Raw genomic sequence first — 24528 nt, 5'->3', positions numbered from 1 at the left:
TGATGCACACCCCTATCTACTGAAACATATTTTTGTTACATCTGTGGTATGCAAATGTTACAATGTAAGTGTTGCATGGCTCAAAAGGTTCTGAAACTACCAAGGCCATGTCGCTTGAACCATCATAAAATGCATCAAGATCTATGATATAAGGGAAATGGGATGAATCCCAAAGAGCATCTCTCCAAAAGAACAAGCCTTCTGTGTCTTCAAGGAGTCCTTTCATTAATGATTTCTACTACCCCCCCCCCTCCGAATTTCTAGGATCTTCCCCACTGTTGACCCAGCCCTTTTTGGCATCAGACAGCCAATGTGATACAATATGTTTGTTAAATTCAAAGTTGTGATCAGCTATGAAACTCACTGGGATGCCTTTGGCATATTAACTTCCTGTTTAAATTAATTCCTGTGTTGTATGTGAGGTTTTGCAACTAACCCCAGACTCTTGAGAAAAGAGCAGGAGATAAACAAAATGCTTAAATGTTGCAGCATCAAAACAGACCAGCCACTTTCTTTTGGACAAAATAGGTAGGTTTGAGTGTGCTAGTTTTAAAAAGTGACTGTGTCATGCAAGAATTATGTTTTATTAACTCATATTACCAACACATAATCTACAAAATCTGCATACCAGATGCTTGTTACTTTCAATATGAATTATATCAAAAGATGTATACACTTCATATTGGATTATATTGCTCATAAAACATGAGAGTACTTTTGGGAACATGACTGACGTATTGTCCACCTGCAATTTTACAGCAGCTCATTAACTCAAAATTGAAAAAATGCATTTTTTAAAAAAAGAAAGCTCTCATTATCTTATTTTAAGCACAAGAATGATTTCTTCCTTCCAAGGAACTCACAGTATGTCACAGAGGCTTTGCTGAACTTGAATAGATTTGGCAGTTCAGTTTCAATATGCATCCAAAAATCCAGATGCTGCTTATCAAAAACTTATCCAAACCAATAGGCTGGAAAATACTGTCACAGTTCCTGGGTTTCTTTCCTAGTTATGGCTCTGAATCCATAAATGGGAGCATATAGACTCATTCACTCTGTTTTGATTCTTTGAATTAAATCAAGATGATGAGTGGCATGTGACAGAAATAGGGATGAGGAATTTGCAGGAAGATTTGACCTAAATATTGCTTCTTATTTTTACTCAAACAGATTGCCACATCCAAATTTTCAGCAAAGTTTATTCCTCTCCTCATCCATATAGTAAAATACATTCATCTTGAAATGTAAGGGATATATTTAGAGTTTTGTAATCTGCAGCTTCTGTCCACCAATTGACTTGTTCTGCACAAATAATGAATGGTAGTTGGCTTTGCCCTCACCTGTCCGTGTTCTCAAAACCAGTTCTTACAGTCCTTTCTTATCTGTAAAAGCTGTAAAATTAGTCACATTTCATACAACCAGGAATTTCGAAAACTAGCAAAATTTCATCAGTCGTTTGTTTTAAATGAGTACAGGCTAAAGTGGATATCTTTATACTTCCAGAAGAATAGATCCTTAAAGGAAGGCAGTATTTAATTGAGATGAAAATATTCTTGCACGTCATCCTATGACATTACTCTCAGAGAACTCTCATCATAATTTAGGTGAAAACAGGTGTACCAGAAAAATAGACCTGTGACACCATAAAGAATCACACTTGCAGTGTGATACACTATGGGCTACTTCATCAGATGCAAGGAGCTTGATAGAGAAGTCCAGTATACATTTATTGTTGTTATGTGCCTTCAAATTATTTTTGACTTATAGCAACCTCAAAGTGTACTCATCATGGTGTTTTCTTGACACAATTTATTCATATGATGTTTTCATTGCCTTATTGGAAAGCTAAGAGAATGTGACTTGCCCAATGTCAGCCATTATACTATGCCCAACCATGTTCTAGGACTCTATTGCTCTTGCACAGCTTTAAAAAGCGACTTACCACTGCCAAATTGAATTCTAACTTGGGCTGCATCTGGATACTACCACACGTGTTTTGCCTCAAACACCACTGGCCAGGTGCAGCCCAAATAACTTCCAGCTAGGATCCAAGCTCAGCCAGCTGATTTGCAAAGCTGGGAAGCTCCTGGCTTTGAAAGGAGGTTGGCTGAGCTCAGATTCTGGCAAGAAGTTACTCAGGCTGCACTCACCATGTGGTGTTGGTGCAAAACGAGTGTGATAGTATCTGGATGTAGCCCGAATTAGAATTCAGTTCGGCAGCGGTAAGTCGCTTTTTAAAGCTATGTGATAAAGTACTAAGATTAAAGGGCAAATTAAGGCAAAGAGCATGAACAGTGGAAGTAATGGCTGGAATTCTCTATCGCTATCTACACTTTGTAACAATATGCTTGCTTAGCTATGTTGCAGAGATGCTAAGGATCTCTTTTAGTAAATTTCAAAGTTGAGTAATGGGACACTGTCAAGAGGTATTGGGCTCTACCAATGTGCATTGGCACTCTCTAGCCACTGTCCCAATGTGAATTGGTCCTGTTGTGTATCAGTCATGTTGTACATTGGTCTCAATGTGCAAAAGTAAATTTGCTGGCTCCGCTATGCAGTAATGTAACAGCAGCCCCTTGCTGAATACAGATGTTGTAAAACTGCTCAGTTCTACTTCCCACAGACTTATGTCCCCAGATGAATTCCATCTAAAATCTACATTACTGGTTTAACTAAGGGATCCCAGAAATAATTAAGCTACAGTGCCATGTCCATATTTGGGGGTGGATGGTGGGTTTGCCTTGTTCTTTAACAACAGAACTTATTTGGATTTTAAAAAAAAAATCCTTAAGAGATAGCTTTAAAATATAAATAAAACGAACAAACAGATAATGACCATGCCTGTCTCTTTTGTAGAGAAACTGAAAGTTTAATTAGGTCTCTAACACTTTTTGAAGACCCGCTCTGGAAACAGGGTGGAGAAGAAAGAAGGTTTGTGATTCACTCTGGCTAAACAGCACTTGTCCACACCAGTATGTGCTATTAGTTTCTTCAAATACAGATACCAAATAGGAAATATATTTCGGCTAAATATTCCTAGCTAATCCCAGCACGGCCTAAAAACTGCATCTTGCTTCATTCTAATGTAGAACACATAGATTTTAAAGATTCTCTTGTTTTGATTTCAGGGGAAACATCTGCAAAAATATTGATTTGTCATTTATGATGTGACAAATATATTATGAAGCAATTATGCTAGAGAAAAATGATTAAATTATTGGATTAAATATAGCACACTACTCTTACCAGATACTATAATAGTTCTAAGCTGTTGTAACCTGCTTTGATCTCCTTGGAAAAGCGGGCTATAAATAAACAGTATTATTATTATTATTAAGCATAATTGAAATAACACCATATTCACCTAAAATTAACAAGGTTAAATGTTCATTGTAGTGAATATAATCCCACACAGTACCCATCAGCAACTCACTTGTTTCTGTCTCTCCCCAACCAGATATGTAGCACTCAGTATTGTCAGGAAATGTTGAATCAGGTAAACATACTGGTTTGACATATTTTGTTTCCACTGCACAGTGGCCATCTGTTGGTTTCAGCTTCAGCAAAGCTGTAGGCAAAATGGAAGACAATATTTGGAGGCAGTATTATTGACATATTTATTCTGAATTGTATCAGGGAAGCAATAAGTGCAATTTGAATACTTGTGTATGTGAGACCGCTGCATTTCTTTAACGGGTTGGTGTTTATTTTTCTTTGTCTTTTTCAGAATCAGACCAGCAAATTGCACATTATAGACTACTCCATGATTCTTGCTTTTGTCAATTTTGAGGGAATGAACCAACTAAAGGCTACAACATGAGAGCTGGACTCTTTCATTTTATGCTGTTTCTATACCTCATATCATTTCTAACATTTTCCTCTGTGATGGTGAATAGGATCACCAGAGTTTTCTGATTCAAAGACTGGCTAGTACATATGAGGAAGGTCTATATAAATCCCATCGCAAATCTTATGAAAAGATGGCCCCTTGTGAGAATTCACCAAGAAGCCTGGAAATCTTGTGAGAGGCCCTCCTCTCCTTAGGCATGAGGTGGGCTTATATAGGCCATTCTCCATTCTCCTCCCTTAGCAACCTGTAGAACTTAAAATAAGTAGGAAGACTGGATGCCAGCCACAAATAGAACAGATAGATGATGTCTTAAGCTTTTTAGTTTCATTTTAAATGCATGGTCTGTGAGCAACTTTGGCTTCTGATCTTTCCAAAAGCGGGCTCATACTGTGTTTATATCAGATCAATCCCAGAGCATTTGGTACAGACTAAAATGCCCGCAAACTGGGATCCATCTGTTGTAAATGCACCTGGCACCCACTCCTCCTACTCCAGGTGCTACATATGGCTAAGAAAAGAGCACCTGAGACAATTTAGGGCTGTTCTGTTTTTCTGGCTGGGAAGGAGGAAGAAAGGCAGCACCACACCAGCTGAGATCCCAGCAGATGGATCCCCAGTATTTGGCACATAAGACCATTTTATTGGGTCTCAAATGTTCAGGAGTTGGCCTGGGTGCGAGTGTGACTGGCACCCATTCTCAACATATACAAAAATACAGGATTTAGGGCATCTCATGTGTCCCCAATATGGGCTGGACTTCAAGCCCTAAACTGGGGAAGTCCAATAGAGTATGTGACACCTGGAAACCATAGTGAAGATACAGAGTTGGTGACAAAGTACCTGATGATGATGAAGAGATTATTCTGAACTGACTAGCAAGAAGGCACAACATTAACAAAAAGTCTAGCTAATGTTCTCAGCTAAGTAAACTCAACAGCCAACAAGATATATTGCCTATCATACGAAGAGGCTCACTTAATGAAACCTAAGCTCTGTTAAGCTGCACTGACTGAAAAGGGTTAGAGCTAAACTTCTGTAGGCTTCTCTAGATCATATCCAAACCATTTTTTTCTAAGACCGATAATGCTTAAATCAGCAAAATCATCCTTAAAAGACTTGGATTATTTCGTTTTTTAAAAAAAACAACAAGATGAGCTTTTAGAAAATTTTAAACAAATCCGTTAAAACTTTTGATGACATTTCCCATCTCCTTGAATTCTTTGTCCACTGCCTAACACAACAATATTTTCTCCCTGAAATTTAGCCTTTGGTTCTTTCCTCCTCATTGGCAATGGTGTGGAAGACTAAACAACACATGCCATGAAATCAGAAACTTGCCAATGTCGTTATATGGGATGTCCTCCCGTTCCGTATAGTGTCCATGTTTAATTATCTTTTCTACATCAAATATCTGTTCATGATGCTCTTTGCTGTGGAGATCTTGTTTTCCAAGGGCCACGTGGAGGACACCTGCTTCTGTTCTGTTAACAGGAAAATACAAAACACATACTGTAGCCAAATAATTTAAGTAGAATGCTACCGCAGTTTACTGCTTTGTCTTGTCTTGTTTTGTAATAATGTGTATGTGTTGATGTTGTTTTAATTTGTTGGTTTTAATTATAATTGATTTAATAAGTTTTTAATGGGAGGAGGGAAGTAGATTTTGATGTATAATGTATTGTATTTTATTACTGTTAGCCGCCCCGAATGACCTCAAAGGGGCGGGATATAAATAATTTTTTTTATTATTATATTATAATTATTATAACAGCTGGTGAAAATTATAGAAGCAAGAGGTGATAAGGTTGCATAGTTCAACACCTCTACTGGAACTGGCTGTCATGAAAACATTCCTATTTTGTGGGACACTTTCACATAGTGCAAATGTGTCAGAGGCTTGTAGTATTTGTTTCTGTAGTTCTTTTAAAATATTGAAACAACATCTCTATTGTCTGAGACTTGGCAATTTCCACTACCAGCTTCAACATTTTATTCCTGTTCACCGATAGGTTTATTTTTAACTCTAAGACATAGGACTTTATTGCACCCATTTTTTTCAGTGTTAAGGGTATGGGAAGAGGACACTCGTGTGCATGCGCGGCCAACCAGAAACAGGTTTTACCACACGTCAAAGCGTCCCCCAAAAGGCCCCGTTCTGTTTCATTGTGCCAAGCCGTCCTCCTTCAGTGCTGATGGGTGCCCTTTTGCTCAGTCGGAAGACTTCTGACCAGAACATTTCATGCACCTCAGCACTGGAGGAGGACGGGTTGGGGCAACGGAATGAAATGAGGCCTTTTGGGGGATGCTTTGACGTGCAGTAAAATCCATTTCTGGGCTGTTGCGCACGCACACGAGCGTCCTCTTTCCATACCCTTAACACTGAAAAAAATAGGTGCCATAAAGTTCATATAGGTACAAAAACATCTCTTCTTTTACTCCTTTCTCTATTTTTAAAAAAATATTTTTAGACTTACACTGCTATAGTGCCCCAGCATATCAATGAAATGTCACTTTTGAAATATAGAGGGAAATTTGCCCATCAGACTACGGGATCATGGGAACTGCTATGCTACATAATTAATGTGGTTTAATACTGCTTTAACTATCATGGTTCCATCCTATGGAATACTGGGCTTTGTAGTTTGTTGGGCACCAGACCTCTCTGTGAGAGCTGACCAAATGTCTTACAAAACTACAGATCCCAGAATTCTATAGCATTGAGTCATGGCAGTTAAAGTGGTGTTAAAGTGCCTTAATTAACCTGCAGCAGAGATGCACTTTGTGTCAGCAAACCATTGCTGTTGTTATCTACCTGTTGTTTCTTATCTATGAGTTCAATTTAAGGTTATCTTTGGATTTTCTTGGCAAGATTTCTTCAGAGATTTGTCATTGCCTTCCATTTCGGCTGAGAGAGTATGGCTTGCTCAAGGTCACTTGGTGTGTTTCAGTCTCTGAGCAGGGATTTGAATTCCAGTCTCCCAGATTCCTAGTCCCAACACTGAGGCCACTAAATATCATGATGGCTATAGTGGAAGCCAGCTTTGGAAGAGCCCTGTTGAAGATGCAAGAAATTGGTACAAAAGAATGGAACAAGTTGGCTTGGATGTGAAACAAGTGGCAACCCTAAGGATTTATACTGAGAGATCATATGTTTCTTTAGACCAATCTGTAAGATGCCAAACAATCTATTTGCTTCACTTATAATTACCACAAGCACATAGCATTAAGAGCATACAATCTGACTATCCCTAAACTATAAAACAATATAAAATAATAATAATAAATAAATAAATAAATAAATAAATAAAATTTATTTGTATCCCGCCCCTCTGAGAACAATCGGGGCGGCTAACAAGTTAAAAATACAAGACATATCAAGGTGGCCCTAGAAATTTTGCCACTAAGAGGAAGGACAATATGGTGGCTTCTAAAAACTGACTGAGCTGGCAGCTGAATCATACTTTCCACACTGGCAATGAAACAGCATTCTCCATGCCCCTTAGGATCAGCAAGCTAGTTTAGAGGGCACAGTGTAAAATAAACACAGCTCTGTCTTTCCACCAACTTCCACTTCTCTTTTCCAGGCATCTGACATTTAAGAATAACACTCACTTGGTCTTATGGTAGAACTGGCCCCGCTTAACAAGGCATACTGAATCATCATTTTTATGCATTGAGACATATGAATCATTTATCATGGAAAATCAGTGGTGGGTAAAATTATTGGATAAATAGAACAAGACCCACCCTGGGAATGCAGTATACACGCACACACGCACATACATTAGGGAGCCAGTGTGGTGTAATGATTTCAGTGTTGGACTATGACTGTGGAGACCAGGAGTTCAGATTCCTACTCAGCTATGAAAACCCACTGTGTGGCCTTAGGCAAGGTCCACTCTTTTAGCTTCAGAGAAAGGCAAATGCAAATCCTCTCTGAACAAGTCTTGCCCAGAAAAATTGTGGGGACCATTGATGGGGTCACCATAAGTTGGAAATGACTTGAAGGCACTAAACAACAATACAAATATTATATATTTCTAAGCATTTTTATAAAGTGGTTGTAACTATTTCCATACATTTCCACTGTTCCAGGATGATATTGGTTTGCTTTTGCATGAACTTTGAATCTTGGATCTCTTGATGAGCCAATAGGCTCAAAGTCAGGTTGGTTTCTCAAGCACTGCATTTATAGCAGTGTCTGTTTAGGGTGAAGTGCCTGCCTAGTGGGAACTTGTCTGCATAATGCAAATCCATAAAGAATGTACACATTTTCATTTGTGGGTTAAAAATGAATCATTTAATCATTTCAGATATTGGTGACTTGTGCAAGTTATTTTTTTTTCTTATTATAACGTACCATTGGAAAACAAATCACTAGTCAATAGTGTGTATGCTTACAGAATACAATGTGCAGCAGTCAGAACCCAGCATGGCTCTATCAATGTTCCTCCACAGAAGTGTCCCTTTTGCCAAAAAGGGTTTAGTGAAAATTTCCTCTGAAGAGAAGCTTGCCATGGATGCTTGCCAGATGTTGTCTTGGAACCACCATAGATTCTCTTTAATGGACCTCCTGTCTCTGGTTTTCCACATGTTCTGGGTATATTATGCACTGTAGGATTCTTGGAAGACATGACTGCATTCTTAGGGAACTCTGCTGGAATACAAAGGTGATAAAAAGATCTGAAAATGTTATAATGGCATTCTCAGACCTTATACAGTATCTCACCCCATTTACACATACGTAAGCCAAGAACTCATTAGTTTGTTGTGTGTCTTTAAGCCCTTCTTACTTATGGTGACCTTAAAGTGAATCTATTATTTGGTTTTCTAGGCAGAATTTTTTCAGAGGGGGTTTGCACTTGCCTTTCTCTGAGGCTGAGAGAGTGTGACTTGGCCATGGTTGCCCAGTGGATTTCATGGCTGAGGGGGATTTGAACCCTGGTCTCCCAGTGTCCTAACCCAACATCCAAACCACTACATCACACTGGCTCCCTACCCATTAGTAGTTCCTTCCTAATCCCATCTGTTCCTCCTTGATTTCCAAATTTGTTTATTGGATGAGTTTGGAAAGATAAGTTAGATAAAGCATCTGAACTGCCTAAGAGATAATTAAGACATGCTTTGAACAATGCTGTGACACAAGCAACCCACTTAAAATATAAATATAAAACATGAACTTGAAACATCAATGGGAAAGATGATTATCCAGAAAAGCTATTTAATTTTTTTTAAAAAAAATCTTAAGAGATCATTGGCCCAAATCACAAGGGGTGGCTCTACTGAGATCTCCTGTCAATGCATGCGGGAGGAGAGGAGCGAATTCCCCATTCCCAGTGTAATCTCCTTGGGAGCTTCCCCTCTGCCATTTCCTCTGGAGGGTTTGGAAAGAGGTAGCATTCATGTAACACAGAGAACTGTAGGAGATCAGGAGGGGCGGGAAGGAGATGAAATTTCCACTGTGCTAGCAGCCTTGTTCAACTGTGACTTTGGTTTTACACCATTTAGTCCTGCTATAGGGCTTTGATATGACAACAGCAAAACTGAAGGAAGAAACTACAGGAAACGTGACCATATTCTGGTATCCAGGTGATGAAAGCTCAAATGGAACCAATTCCTTCTTTCTATGATCCTAAGGATACCTTTCAATTCTGAAATAGGTCCCAACAGAAATTGAACTTTACAACATCAAAGCTAGTTCTCTCGGTGCACAAGTATAATCCCTGAAAGACTCATGTAGAATGTTATTCCATCCTTCTGTGAATGGTTTGTTTGCTGCTGTACTGTTTCATATTTCATTCTCTCTCATGTCTCTTGACAATAGATATCCCAAGACCTGTTATTTATTTGGCACACTTCTAAGTGCTTTACAAATAATAGATTCTACAGTAACACTAAACTCTTGGGCTATGCTTCGATAACACTATTTAAAAAATGCTAGTAGAGTTACTACAGTTTTGTGGGCTGCATTCTAGTGGTTGGTAGATGGCACGGCATCCACAACTGCTGATCTGAATAACTGTTACATTTTTCAGCTGTAACATGTGTCACATCCACTCTACCTGATTCTGGGCATAGGGAGATATCACAGAAGTCCCATTTCAATTTGTTATTCACAGTGACAAAGCACCAAGGCTTTTCATCGCCATCTGGATTCCTGGAGGAGACAGGTTTCCCAATGCACCAGTCACAAAAGTGTAACGATTGAAGAAAAGAAGTTACTAAGTGAAGAACTGAAAGAAAACACAACTGAAGAATGTTCAGACTAAAACAGAACCACAGGAGACCCTTCCTCAACCAATAATTGCTGAGGAGGTTGCTGACTCTGAGGTCATTGTGGCAGTGAATTGCTCAAGGTTTTAATCCAGACTTTAAAGAAGCTATCAATGGCCCTGTCCAGATGGGCCTTTAAGTACGTCCTGGTGACGTACTAGGGTTGCCTTGGGGCGTTGCTTATATACGCCCCGCAACCCTAGTATGTCACCAAGATGTCAAAATGGTGGCACCCTGTCTACATGGATGCCGCCATTTTGATGCAACGGCCGCGCTGCGTACAAATGGCACAGCACGGCTCTTACATCTTGGCGCCACTGCTGGGCACTTGTGGCGCCCTTTCAGCAGCACCAGAAGGAGCTCCGTTTTGGAGCTATTTCGCCGCGCACATGGCTGGCGTGGCCTATAAATGGCCGCACCAACTATACAGAGAGAAAGGGGCCAAGTGGCCCTTTTCTCCCTTTCCCCGCCGCTGTCGGGGTGTCCTTGGGACATGAAGCCTCAAGGACACCCCTTTCCAGGCCCTGGGGAAGTGGCTTTTGCCACTTCCCTGAGGCCAGGAAAAGCGGTGGATCGGGGCCTCCAGGGCTGCCACTGTGGCAGCTGAGGCCCCGATCCATCGGGGAAAGGGGCGGTCTGTATCCTGCCTTTAGTGCTAAGTGTATCTAGAAATAGTGTTCAGCTAGTCAATAGCGCTTTTCAAGTTCAGACTTAAATCTGGGGCAGATTCACTGTATCACTGACACCAAAACCACCAGCCTCCACTGAATAATTGTTGCTGTGTACCTTCAAGTAGTTTCCAATTTATGGTGTGTAAGCATGATTGCTCAAATTTTGGGGAATATTAATTAGCTCAACACACTAATATCGGGTTCCTTACAAATCCGTTTTTGGGACCGGATCCCAGCCTGTATACAAACGGACCAGAGCTTCCAGGAACTGACACAAAAGCAAAGTCTTTGAATTTTAAGCTAGTTTATTGATGCACAGGGACACACACACACACACACACACACACACATTCACTCATGCAATTACTCAAGTCTAATAGAAGAAAAGGAAGGAAAAGTGGGCAGAGACCATTAGGCCTTCTAATGGTAGATACTCGCCTGAGATGGTTTCCTTGGAATCAAGGTTGATGCAGCAACACAATGAAGGGAAATAGGGAAAGGTGTGCGTGGAACTACGCCAGGAGAAGCAGACTGACAGAGTGCCTGCCTGCCGCCAACATGGAACCCATAACAAAAGAAAAACTGAACCTTAAATAGGTTCCTAGTCATGTATTCAGAGGAGGTTGTTGTCCTACATCAAAGCAAAACCAAATTTACACATCACTTGATCCATAGGCATCCTCTGCCATGGGAAAACTATTGATACCGGAATGGCTTGTATCTGTGAAACATATCCCAGTCATAAATCTGTCTCATAGGTGTGAAGGAATCTTCCTGTTTGCAACTCTTAACTAAGGCTTGCTTCCTACATGGTCTCTCTGCTTTCAGATAATGGCAGCCGAGGGGCATCTCCTATAATGCCTTTCCATTAGGGTCATAAGGAGGCATACCTTCACACTATAGATGCAGGACTTGCTTAAAGGCCTCTATGATCAAGCGATGCTAGGGAAGAAGGGGCACCTGATTACCTCCACAGATGCATTTTGGTTTAGGGATTTGTGTGAGTATTTTTATAAAATCCCAGACTTGATAACGGGTGACTGTAAGGTGCCTTGTCACAGGCTTTGTTTTTGGCAAGATTTATTCAGAGGGGGTTGCCTTTGCCTTATTCTGAGGATGAGAGAGTGTGAGTTGCCCAGGATATCCAATGGGTTTTCATGGCTGAACCTGGATTCAAATCATGGTTTCCCAAAATCCTAGTCCAATGTTTAAACCACTATACCATGCTGGCTCTATGCCATTTTAAATGATATTGTAGATGACCATTTTTTTTAACCAAAGGTCACTGGCACATCCATTACAGTATATTGTCAGTTTATGCCAAAAAGAAGTAACATTCAAGAGCATCACCCTTATTAGTATTGACAATAAACAAGATTTTTGCAATGGTCACCTCCTAATGAGAGTAATGATGTGAGAAGAGAGAAATGTCTGTATGAATGGCAGTCTGGTGTTATTCATGAAAGGTGGGAGAGGAGACACATGATCACCAGATTACCTGCAGAAGTTATGGTCACCAAGGTCATGATAGTCAGCATCTTCCATAAATGCATTATAATTACTATCCAAGAGAAGGTGAGAATTCCAGTGAAGGCACGTTTTCTGGAGCACTGTTTGACTAACATTTCCTCTGTATGTGTACCCATTTTCTTCAAAACAGTCTTCAGGTCCTACAACAAATTAACCAATTTATCTTCCTTTCAGAATTTTAGTTTTGGTAGTCTTTTCTTATGTCTCTCACATCATAGTGAGAGAGAGAAAGGAATTTCGTCATGAATTTTCTCACAAAGAACTGTATCCTGCCCAAATTTGCACAACCAAAAAAACCTCTCAAAAATCTTCCACTCTTCCTACTTTGTTTTCACCCAATGCATTGTTGAGAATTGTTATGACTTTTAGCATTAAGAATTGCTGTAATAAACCCTACAATAAACCTTCCATGTCAGTGGCAACAAAGATGTGGCCAAAGCTACACGTTTGTATGGGTCTTCAAGTTGCTTGCTGATGTATGGCAAACCCACACATTTCATAGGGTTTTCTTAGGCAGGGAATACTCAGGCAGTTTACCAGTTCCTTTCTCTCAAATACAGCCTTCAGCCCCTGGTATTCATTTGGTGGATTGCCATTCAATTGCTAGCCAGGGCTGACCCTGTTTAGCTTCCAAGAGCAGATGGAATCAGGTTCCTTTAGGATATTTAGGAGCTCCCAAAACTAGATACCTTTACAAAATTCTGCCTTTGTGACATAAGTACTAAGAAACACTCACATATCCCACTTTTCCTTGGCAAATTGCTAGCAGTGGGAAAGCATGAATCAGTCCCTTTCTCCTTCCATCTCCCACCTACCACACACACAAAGAAACAGCACATTGCCTTACCTATTTCACAAAACCTTCCTTTGAATGAATCAGGGCATTCACAACTGAACTTGGATCTTATTCGATGCCTCTGACAGGTGCCTCCATTTTTGCAAGGATTTGGTTGGCAAGCTGATTGTGCTGTCAGAGGTTAGAAAAATAAAACAAAATAGGGCATATAAGGGATATTATAGCATGCATGAACAATACAAAGAGTTAATCAGTAAGAGATACTTAAAAGGTAAAGATACGACATGTGCTAAGGCATGGCCAAATGCCTGATCAGCCCTGAATCTCACTGGCTGGCTTTGAAAAAGTCACTTTAAGTTCTCCCTGCCTATTGGTATAACACATGTAAGTCTACCCAAGCTGTAGGGAGAAAGAAAGAGCCAGATTTAAGGAATATTTTTTAAAAAATTATGATAAGCAGAACAGGTTAAGGTAGAACAAAGAGGCTGATACATTCTTAGAACACAAATATAGGACAGCATTAACAGAAGTTGTCTTAGGCCTGTTACAGACAGCCAAAATAAAGCTGCTTCGAGTCACTTTGGAGGTATGGTATTTCAATGATGCATGAGCCCTACGGGTCTGGAAGCTTCACCAAAGCTGCACTCCAGTCCTTAGGACTGGAGCATGGCTTTGGTGCGGCCTTTGGACTCTTAGGACGCATATATCATTGAAATACCATACCTTCAAAGTGACTCGAAGCAGCTTTATTTTGGCTGTCTGTAACAGGCCTTAGGAACTGATGGCCAGTGTCTGATAGCATAGCAATTCTTTTCAGTTGGGCACTTACCTTTGTCACAGAATGGTTCTTTGTAGGGATGTCGGCAACTGCATCGATAATAAGGAGCTCTTAAGCTTATAAGGCAGTCTCCTCTATGGCATTTTATTCTTTCACATGTGTTTTTCACTATGATACAGGTAAATGCAACAACAAAACTAAGTTTATTTTGGCTTAATTTTATTATTTTTTTGCTATTATTATTATTATTATTATTATTATTATTATTATTATTATTACTGTATTTCAGCATTTCAACAATATAGATCTAGCCCGTGGTAATCACAGACTAAGAGCAAATTCATACACTAGAATTTGATATTTTATTTTATCCCATCTTATTTCATTTTATTTTCATCCCACCTTTCTCCCAAGCTTGGAATGAAAGGCAGCTGACTGGAAAGCAGGTTAAAATGTCTAACAAGCCACAATACATTATAAATATAAAATTACATATTAGTTTAAATAGTGTAGCTTGAAAAAAAGTTTCATGTTGTCAGTTCTAAGCATACATTAGCCAGTTCATTAGAATTAGATCACATCTATGCTAGAAAGTTATAACAGCTTTATTCCACATTAACTGTTCTGGCTGCACTCTCTGGAAATCTGGACTATAGTCCCTTATTATGAACCACAGCATTAGACTTCTCTAACAGGAATTCTAAATTAATCACCAAAGAAGCCGCAAAGTAGTTGGAATTCCTGGAACATGTTCTTTCTCAGCTTTTTTTATTCCACCTAATTTCCTCACTGGCCTGTTACATATGAGCATTGAAAATTTATCTAAAGTTTATCTTCTTGAGCTGATCATAATTTGAAATAATCTTATATTCTCTAAAATTCTCCACAAATTGTCTTGGAGACTCAAAATATTAATTTTCTTTTACTTTTGTTGCTTTAGAAATTCTCCTGTATTTTGAATTTTTGATCTTATACTGTTTTCTGTAGTAATATTTGTTACTGTATGTAATATCATTTTGCTTAATTTTTTAGATTTCATATACTTTGTATATTTTTAATGTCTTTGTTATGGCCTTTGTCTAGTACAATAAAATCATTGGATTCCATAGGATGTAACCATGGCAGTTACATGATGCACTCCCCAACTCTGCCCCAGGGTAATGTGATGCCACGTGCCACTCCACATAGTGCATGGTGTCACGGCGCTCCTCTGGTGCTGCGTCCACAGGATGCAGTGCCAAAGGAACACGTTAAAGCCATGCCACTGCAGCTATCGCACCCTTTCCAGGGCGCAAAAAGGAGTCACTTTTTGTGGCTCCTTTTGCATCCTGGAAAGGCCAGATCAGGGCCACGGTGTGCAGTTGCCAGTGCCCCGATCTGGCACAGCTGGAGGCGCTGTGCTGCAGGCTGCCCTTTAGGAGTGGTCTGCACACCCTCTAAGTTACCTTTATGTTACCTTTAACCCATGAGGACTGCTTGAAATAGTCAGGTGTCTTTATATTTCTGCTCTATTGTGTAGTAAGGTTTGTCATGTAGTTCTTCCAGACTATGGAATGATTCTATAATGATGTCAGAAAAATATCTGACATGGGTATAGAAACATTTTGTGTAACTGATAAGTTCATGTCATGAAGTGTGGTACATATTATAGTTGTATGTTCAATTCAGGTTTGACTTCATGTAGTATGTACTGGAAGTAGTACTGGTAGTATTCAGGTTTGACTTCATGTAGTATGTACTGGAAACATTAAACTGATATAAGGCAAAGATTATGAATCCTGGTATACTTTTAGTACTGTCAATACTAATTTCTGAAAGAGAGGAATTCAGGGGGAAATGTGTATAGGGTCTCTAGAGATTTCTTTTTCTGTAAATTGCTAGTGGAGGACTCTATAGTTGTGACCATGACTACAGAATGATTGAAAAAAAATCTAGGAATATGAAATTCTGACTTTGCAAGAACACTCACATTAATTTATTAAACTCAAATATAATGACTAATTTTCTAATCTGAAAACTTACTACATTCTGCTAAAATCTAAACAGCTGTGTATATGTGACTGTAAAAAAATTATAATTAAAGAGAACCTGTTAGTAAAGGACAAGATACAACTCAGATTTATGTAATAGAAAAAACACTATGAAAATACCACTTACCCTTTTCACAGTTCGATCCTGCATATGGTTTAGGACAGTGACATGTATAGCTATTTCTGTTCCTTTCACAAATCCCATTATTCTGGCACGGCCTAGTCTGACAAGGATTTACTAATACAGAGAGATAATTTTCTTTTATTATTAGAAGGAAATGCTTTTTATAATTAGAAGTTTATTTTAGAAATAGTCTGTTGCATATGTGCTGTGGCAATTTAAAGTCTGTCACCCAAATCCAATTATCTTTGCCTATATGGACCACAAGGTATCATCCAATTACAGCTCCTATAAGCCATAGCTAGCTTGATGGCTGGAAAATGAGGGATGGAGTCTAACTAAAAGATGAGTTTCCCCTAGTTTTACCTGACAAAAACAGCTTTTCCACTCACTCAAAACTAAATTTAGTGGACTCAACATTGATCACACAGTGGATTGTGCTATTCACATTTCCCTTAGCCATACATGGCTACTTGGTATTAAATCCAGATGTGGATAATAGCTTTATCAGCCTCTTACTGTTGCATCCCCTGCTTCATGTGTACCCATATTTCTAGACTGAGCCCCATATAATCTCTGAAAAACATCTGAAATATTTTAGAAGGCATAACAGTTTTCTACATTTTCAGATTATGTAAGAAAAAGATGTTTAAAATCCTAATCCTAAACATATCATTTCCAAGGAGAGGAGGGACCCTTAAACGGAATGAAAGTTGAAATGAATGAAACTGTTTAATAAAAAACAAGGATTGTTCCCCAGCAACAACTTCAAAGAAACTCCACATCCAGAACTGGTTCCGCATACAAATGAAGTCCAGGTTCTTTAACAAATGAATACAATGGCCTGACTCCAATTGTTTAGTAACTACTAAAGTGGAACCACTGATTCAATTGCTGAATGCTGAGGCAATACGAAGATAAAGGGCGTTGATTCAATGGGTCTACTCATATGGAGAGTAAGAATAGGCTTCATGTAATTATCTCCCCAAACTGGCAGTAGACTATAAGAATGCCAGTAGACATAAAAATTTTTCACATCAGCACTTACCGTGGGGTAAGTGCTAATAAAACGCCAGTAAAACATCAGGGAGGTGCACATGTGAAAAGCCTGACACACTTCTTCGTTTGCGGAGAAGCAATTTCCTATGAATGCAAAGTTTCCGTTGGAATGATCCAAGGATGCTAGAGGTGAGGGGATGATTCCCTGGTGTTTCAGAAGCATGTCAGGCTTTCACACACATGTGTTTCCCTGACGTTTTACCAACATTTTATCAGTGCTTCCCCCATTGTAAGTGCTGGTGTGAAAATCTTCATAGTGTTGATGGCAAACGGAGACAGGACAGAAAGCACTCTTGCCTTGGAAATAGTTCTTGACCCATTTCCCTGTATCCTTCCATGTTTGATTTTCCCGTTGCCCACCAAAAAGTATGACCAAAAAATACCATCATAATTCAAGTGTTCATGAAACCAGTCAGGATACAAGCTAAGTCCAGAATCAGTCCTTTCTGTCTGCACATTTTCAGTACTGTATTCATAGTAATAATCATCAGCTGAGTCTATTGACGAACCTTTCATGAAAGATAAGATACCATTATAAGATATTATTGTACAGTAAATATTTCTGATCCACAAGAACTGAAAAGGAATTGGAAACACCCCGGGCCAATTATTACCTTTTCACTTAAGTTCCCTCAAAAGAATGTTGTGAGAATAACATTTGCACTACTTCATGATCCTTGCAGGAAAGGCATGATGTAAAGGTAATAAATAAAAATAAATAAATAAATAAATAAATAAAAAATAAAATAAAATCATCTGTTTCCATCATCTCAGAAGAATTAGATTAAATCATTACTATTTTCTCAGTTATGTGTACCTTCATAATAACCTGATGATATAGAGGAAACTGAGAAATAATTAGTTGTTCTATACTGTCTATACGATATCAGTTTCTCATTGAGCAAGAATGTAGCTTTAAGGCTGCAATCCTATACAGGTTGAGTCTTCCTTTATTTAAAATGCTTGAGACCAGAAGTGTTTGGTATTTTGATTATTTTGGAATTTGAAATGTTTGCGTATACATAATGAGATATGTTGGAGATGGGACTCAAATCTAATATGAACCTCATGTATGTTTCATATACACACAGCCTAAAGATAATTTTATACATAATATTTTAACAATATGTGCATGAAACAAAATTAGTATAAACTGAACCGTGAAAAAGCAAATGTTTCACTATCTCTGCCATCCATGTGGGCAATTTTGGATGTTGGAGTATTTTGGATTTCAGAATTCCAGATAAGAGGTACTATAGTTACTTATTTGTGAGCAACAGCCATTGTACTGATTACCAGATTAGAGGTCCCACTCATATTACTTTAGATAGTGTCACAGAGGTAGTGTCTGACTATATTCCATAGCAAGCAATGAAATTCCAGGTTAATCTTTGCAATTATGCTTGTAATTATGCTATAATACACTCGCTTTTACCATGCTACTTTCTCTTTGTTTGAATATTTTGTTTGAATTATTTGTAGAGTGCTAATATTTATTCAATCTAGTGAATCATTTATCATGCTAAGGCTAATTAATAATGAAATATTTATGGTCTAGAACTGATATGGTAACTTCTATTGGAAGCTGAGAACAAGTGAGCATGAATACCCATGTGCAACACACAAAGACTTTGATAAGAATTTAGGACGTGATCTGCTAAAACCAATTTTATTTTGCCTCACCCCTAAAAATATTATAAATTTTAAAAAAATATTTTTATATAATTTTAATTGTGACATTCTGAAATCTAGGCTTAAAAATTACACTTATTCTATTACTTTGTGTCAGTATATATTCTGGGCTGCCTAACACATGTCTGAATCGCAAGGTTCCAGTTTAATGAGTAGTTTATATTCTAGTATAGTCAATGGAAACATTGGAGTTGAACTTTAGGACTGTATTTCAAAAATTAATCCTGTTTTCTTCTGTTTATCTGTATTGTTTAGAATACTTTCTCTAAGACACTTATTTACTATCATGTTCATAGCTCCCAACTGTTCACATAATATTGTGAAGTGCATGCAACTTTGCTTATGGCCTTTTTCCCATGGGAAACGCCCTGCTAAAAGTGTATAGACTGTTTTAAGATGTCAGTCCCATTCAGGGCACTGCAGAAACAACATCAGTAGACTAAAACTAGTACTGGATAAAGTAGAGGTAATTATTCTAGTCTTAGTCGCCTTGTAAGAGAAGGGACATATTCATGAACAAAGGGAACAAGTGGGAGATTCTCCTTAACTTTGATCATGGTTCCACATTTCCAATGCACAGAAACAGATCTTTGTTCGTGGCGCGCAGGATACCCATTGACAAATACCTTTCAGAACAGCAAAGTGAAGATGGGATGGCAGTTCTTTCCATAGACTTTTCACAGAAGTAGTTGATTAAGATGGGTCATCTGCTCTTTCCGGCAGGTGTCACTGCAGTTTGTTGGAACCACTGGTGAGTTTCAAAGAGCAGGTATGGTAATGAGGAGAGTGAAAATGCATACAGGGACACTTTTAAAAGCTCTCCCCTAGGGCTGGGCCGATGGCCTGGTGGATAACGCTTTGCCTTGAACTGATTATCAACGACATTATCTTAGTTTTCTCAACTGTTTCATTCGGTTGCAGCCTTTATCTTTGTTCTTCCTTTGCTTCTGATGAATATATATATATATATATATATACTTTTTTGTACAATGGATGCTTTATATTTCATATTAAAATAGAACCTTCTTTTTTTTCTATGCGCCAACCCTGATTTCTTGACGGTAAAAAAAAGTTTCACCTCATTTATCGTTATGTCAAGTCAAGACTTCTTTTCTTCGCTCATTATTTCACAAGAGTTGAGTCTTTGCAATATGAAAGTGCTGCAGGAGTGCACGCCGGGCTGAGGAATAAGGATCTCATTCCAAGATAAGGCCATTGTCTTCACTGAGCAAATAAAGTTTAATGTGATACAATGGAAATAGGGAAAACAAAAAGAGTGTTTGCCTGGAGTTCAGACTTCAAGCTGACATTGTGTGGGAGGGTTTTTTGTGTGTGTGTGCAGAAGTTAGATTTTCCTCTGTTTATTTATTAAACTTTGTATGAGTAAAGGATATCTTTGGCTCCACATGTACTTTTAACATCTGCATGTCATCCAGATATTCTACCATACTGATGAAACAAACAGGACCTTTCCCTTTTCTGAACAATAGATCCGATTTTGGATGCTTTGAGACCACCTTTATGGTCTCTTCCCCACTGGAGAACTTCTCCTTGATAATGATGATGATTTTTTTTGGTCTAACTTGCCTTTATTGGTTCCTAATAAAATGTGAAGTGACATCATGTGAACTAACCACATGATAGCACAAACCAGTCAGAACTTCTATTTTAGTGTGCTGGTCTTTGTTCATTTGTGTTTGATCATTTCTTTCTGTTTCATTTGGTCTTTTTGTTCAATAATTATCAGTGAGATTTCAACCCACAGAGCTTAAAGAATCAGAGAGCGGTGAATATATTTAGTCCATTTAAATTAGCTGTTTTTAACAGAAGTAAGTTGTTGCAACTGATTAATTTGGATCCACATCTAGAATTCACACCTTGATATTATCATTAAATGTTCTAATAAAAAGGGTCAACCAGGAGGATTTCACAAATCTAAGGTAGGAAAGCTCTTTCATTCAAAATAGGGGTGGGTGGGAGGGATGGAGGGAGGGAGAGAGAGAAAGTGAGGGGAGAAAGGAAGGCAGGAAGGAAGGAAGGAAGGAAGGAAGGCAGGCAGGCAGGCAGGCAGGCAGGCAGGCAGGCAGAAGGAGACTGTCTTCCTGGGCAGATGAATTGTAGTGAAGCAATCTCATGTCTTGGCTACATTATTTTATTGGTGCCACTCCTTAACACCAACTCCTTTCCCTCATAACCCAAGTAGACTATAGGCCTTCTGCTCCAAGTACTACTTATTTTGTTTTATTTCTGGAGTTGCAGGAATTACTGCTATCAAGTTGGTTGTCTGGTCTAGATGCTGCCTGGTTGGCTGGTCTGAATGCTGACCAGATATTTGGTTGCTACCTAGTTAAATGCTCTGGGTTCAAGAATTGTCACTATCCACTTCATTTTATAGAATCAGCATGGGATTGCGGTTTGAGTATTGGGTTATGACTCTGGAGACCAGGGTTCATTTCCTGGTTCAGCCATGAAACCCACTGGCTGACCTTGGGCAAGTGATATGCGCTCAGCTTCAGGGGAAGGCAATGGCAAACCCCCTCTGAACAAATCTTGCCAAGAAACCCCCACCATAGGTTTGCCTTAGGGTTGTCATAAATTGGGACTAACTCGAAGTCACACAACAACAACAAACTTCACCTTATAGAGCAAATATGTATAGGATTTCAGCCTTAATGGGTATGGCTGCATCTGCACTGCAGAAATAATCCAGTTTGATACCAAATTAACTGCCATGGCTCAATGTTATGGAATTCGGGGAATTGTAGATTGTTGTGTCACCAAAGCTCTCTGACAGAGAAGGCTAAATGTCTGACAAAACTACAATTCCCAGGGTAAACCTGGATTGTTTCTGCAGTGTGGATATAGCCTATTTGCCCACCTCAGAAGCATTTAACAAAAAGAATGATATAGCTTCCACAATCCTTTAGACTGTGCCAGTGCATGTGTTTAGTATTAAAACATGAATTTTGTTACTTCTGGCAAGAAAAAAACAGGTTCATCTGTTACTAATATTTGGTAGATCTAGGATAGCTGTGATTTACTTGTGAAGTCTTTATATATAAATATGACTACTGTTTATACTGTGAAGGCTTCTTTAGGCATCAGTGTGGCAACCTTTAATGTAGTAACCATATAGATCAGATTATTCTATCATATCACTACCAACTTTCTTCCTGGAACATCTTAAGTGATTGGATCAAAACGCCACCATTTTCCCACCAAGCATTCAAAAAGGCCAGAAGCAGTGTCACAGTGGAGAAAATAAAGGGTCTGAATAGACAGGCCAAAATAAAACTGCTTAAGGTCATTTTGGAGGTATACTGTTTAAATGACACATGCATCTTAAGAGTCCAAAAGGTGCACCAAATCTGTGCTCCAGTCCTTAGGACTGGAGCCTGGCTTTGGCACAGCTTCCAGCCACTTAGGACTCATGCGTCATTTAAACATACCTCCAAAGTGACCCAAAGCAGCTTTATTTCGGCCTGGCTGTTTGGGCCCTAAAGAGGGTCAGTGCTTCTTTTAGGTTCTCCCAGGACACATTAAACTCTTGCATTTTGCTGCTCTACTCAGAGAATGGGATAGCCCCTTTAATGTTTTTTTTAAAGAACAGTACTTACATCGACCCATGGATAAGTCAACTCATGTTTTTTGGCTCAATTTTTTTACTAACATTTCTAAATTTATAAATGAGTGTATATAGTATATATGAATCTTACTGCTGCTGCTGCTGCTGCTGTTGTTGTTGTTATGAGCTCCAACTAATATTTTATCTCAGACGGAAGCAAATAAAACAAACACTGATCTTTCCTGATAGTTACCTTTTCCTTTTTTACAGGAGGAATACTCTAGATACAGCTGCAGCATATACATGCTGATTCAGTGCATTCTTAAGCATTTCTGCTTGGAAGTAAGTCTGTCTGAGTTTTTAAGGTATTAGCTCTTTAGTAAGATGCTTACAGTTACATCTTTAATATATTGTTTTTTTTCCTTTTTGTATGGATTCTGTTGCTAAGCTGGGAGGGGCCTCAAAAGCCTGGAGTTTCTCTCTCTCTCTCTCTCTCTCTCTCTCTCTCTCTCTCTCTCTCTCTATATATATATATATATATATATATATATTTCAGTGTTCTAAAAGGTGACATTCCTTTCAGATGCATGTATTCCATCTGTATAGTTACCAGTAAAAAATTACTTAGTCTTTCTTTATATTTTTTTTCTAATGCTTCTCTTTATTTAGTTCCTTAGCACTAAATAACCTTGTGGATCTTGTTTCTGTTATATAAGAAATGCTTCTGTTCCTTTCATTTCAATTATTCATAACAACCATCGGTTTAGTAAAGTAAAAGCATCCGTTTTTAAAAAAAATCTAAGTGCATAATTAACACACAAATTCTGATACATGTGCTTATTTTAACATATTATGGAATCAGAGCCTTCATTCTCTGTAAATGCTGAAAAATCTTAACACACTTAAAGATGCAGTGATCTGACATTTGTCACAGGAATGTGACTATTACACAAAATTAAATGAGACATCCTACATGTATTTTCAAAGAGTAACTTTCTTCTGTGTAGTGCAAAAAAGACCCTTCTCTTTACCCCATAGTTGATAGGCAGAGATTGACTTTAAAAGCCTGAAATTAGCTTTGAGGTTTGGATGATCTTTTAAACTGCTTATACTTTCATCTGCATTTTTGTATGTTGCTGAGAGCTGTGAATCAATTAGCAAATTTCTGATCAATATTCTCTGATCCATTCACTTATTTTCTACTTGGTTCCAGAGGAAATAACCACCCAAGCACAGAGTGCTGATGTTATGTCTTTAAACTCTTACAACGAGGTATTGCAATTCAGGTTTTAACAATGCTCTAGAACTTTAATTGTGGAGTGGTTTGTCTTATTCGGTAGTTGATAATCCAGTTTCCCCGGATAAACAGATTGAGATCAGTAATCCAAGTAGTCCAGTATTATTTATACTGAGCCAATATGATCCTAGGTTGCATCAATAGGTGTTTAGTGTCTAGACTGAGGGAAGTAATAGTACCACTCTATTCTGCTTTGGTCAGACCTCACCTGTATCCACAATTCAGGAGGGATATTGACAAGATGGAGCATGTCCAGAGGGGGGCAAAAAATGGTTTACAAAGTGTAAGCTAATTGCTCCCAACAAGCAGGGTACTCATTTTAGTGACCTACAGATTGATGCCAAGCTGAGTTGACCCGGAGCCCCTGGCTGATACTGAACTCACATTTGATATTCAATGATATTGAATGTGAATGGCTGCAGTACAGGCATTTAGCCATTGCGCCATTGCACCACCAGATCTAATACCATGCAATACTGTGTTATTTTGCCAGACAGGCCAACACCACATCACCCCACTGGCATGTCCCCTTGTCCCCACTGATGCTGCCACTTCACTAGCCTAGCAGCTCCCTGTGAGAGCCTGGCCAATGCTGTCACTCTTCCCTGTCTTGTTGATTAATGGATGCTTCAGTCTAACCTCAGCAGAAGTGACAGAGTTGGGCAAGCTCCCTCAGAGGGCTGCCTGGCCCATGAGGGAGCAGTGAAAGCAGCTTCAAAGAAGACTATCCCTTCCTTACCCTGCTCAGCACAGGGTAAGGCATATTGTGCCATGTTTACTATCTATTCAGCAGGATCAATTGGATCTGATCCAGGGGTCCAGACAGCCAAGAGAACTGATCTGGAGTAAATACTAGTTTCTCTTAA

The 24528-nt window shown here is 38.8% G+C and overlaps 1 protein-coding gene across 1 annotated transcript in view; it reads right to left on the bottom strand.

The window, feature by feature from the left end:
* LOC149318515 (factor VII-activating protease-like) overlaps positions 1-24528 on the bottom strand; it is a 42354-nt gene that overhangs the window by 4894 nt on the left and 12932 nt on the right. The window contains exons 3-11 of the mRNA XM_089509932.1: positions 17492-17605; positions 16056-16166; positions 13950-14066; positions 13172-13291; positions 12293-12464; positions 9913-10007; positions 8252-8507; positions 5189-5331; positions 3434-3568 (exon numbers count right to left, since the gene is read on the bottom strand). Coding sequence (XP_089366058.1) covers positions 3434-3568; positions 5189-5331; positions 8252-8507; positions 9913-10007; positions 12293-12464; positions 13172-13291; positions 13950-14066; positions 16056-16166; positions 17492-17605 — 1263 coding nt within the window. The remainder of the gene's footprint in view (positions 1-3433; positions 3569-5188; positions 5332-8251; positions 8508-9912; positions 10008-12292; positions 12465-13171; positions 13292-13949; positions 14067-16055; positions 16167-17491; positions 17606-24528) is intronic.

This window comes from Sceloporus occidentalis, unplaced genomic scaffold (assembly GCF_023333645.1).
Source record: "Sceloporus occidentalis isolate IW3139 unplaced genomic scaffold, rSceOcc1.0.p SCAF_2, whole genome shotgun sequence".
NCBI classification, from domain to species: Eukaryota; Metazoa; Chordata; class Lepidosauria; order Squamata; family Phrynosomatidae; genus Sceloporus; species Sceloporus occidentalis.
Note: the sequence above shows the minus strand (reverse complement) of the source record. Positions and strands in the feature narration are given on the sequence as shown.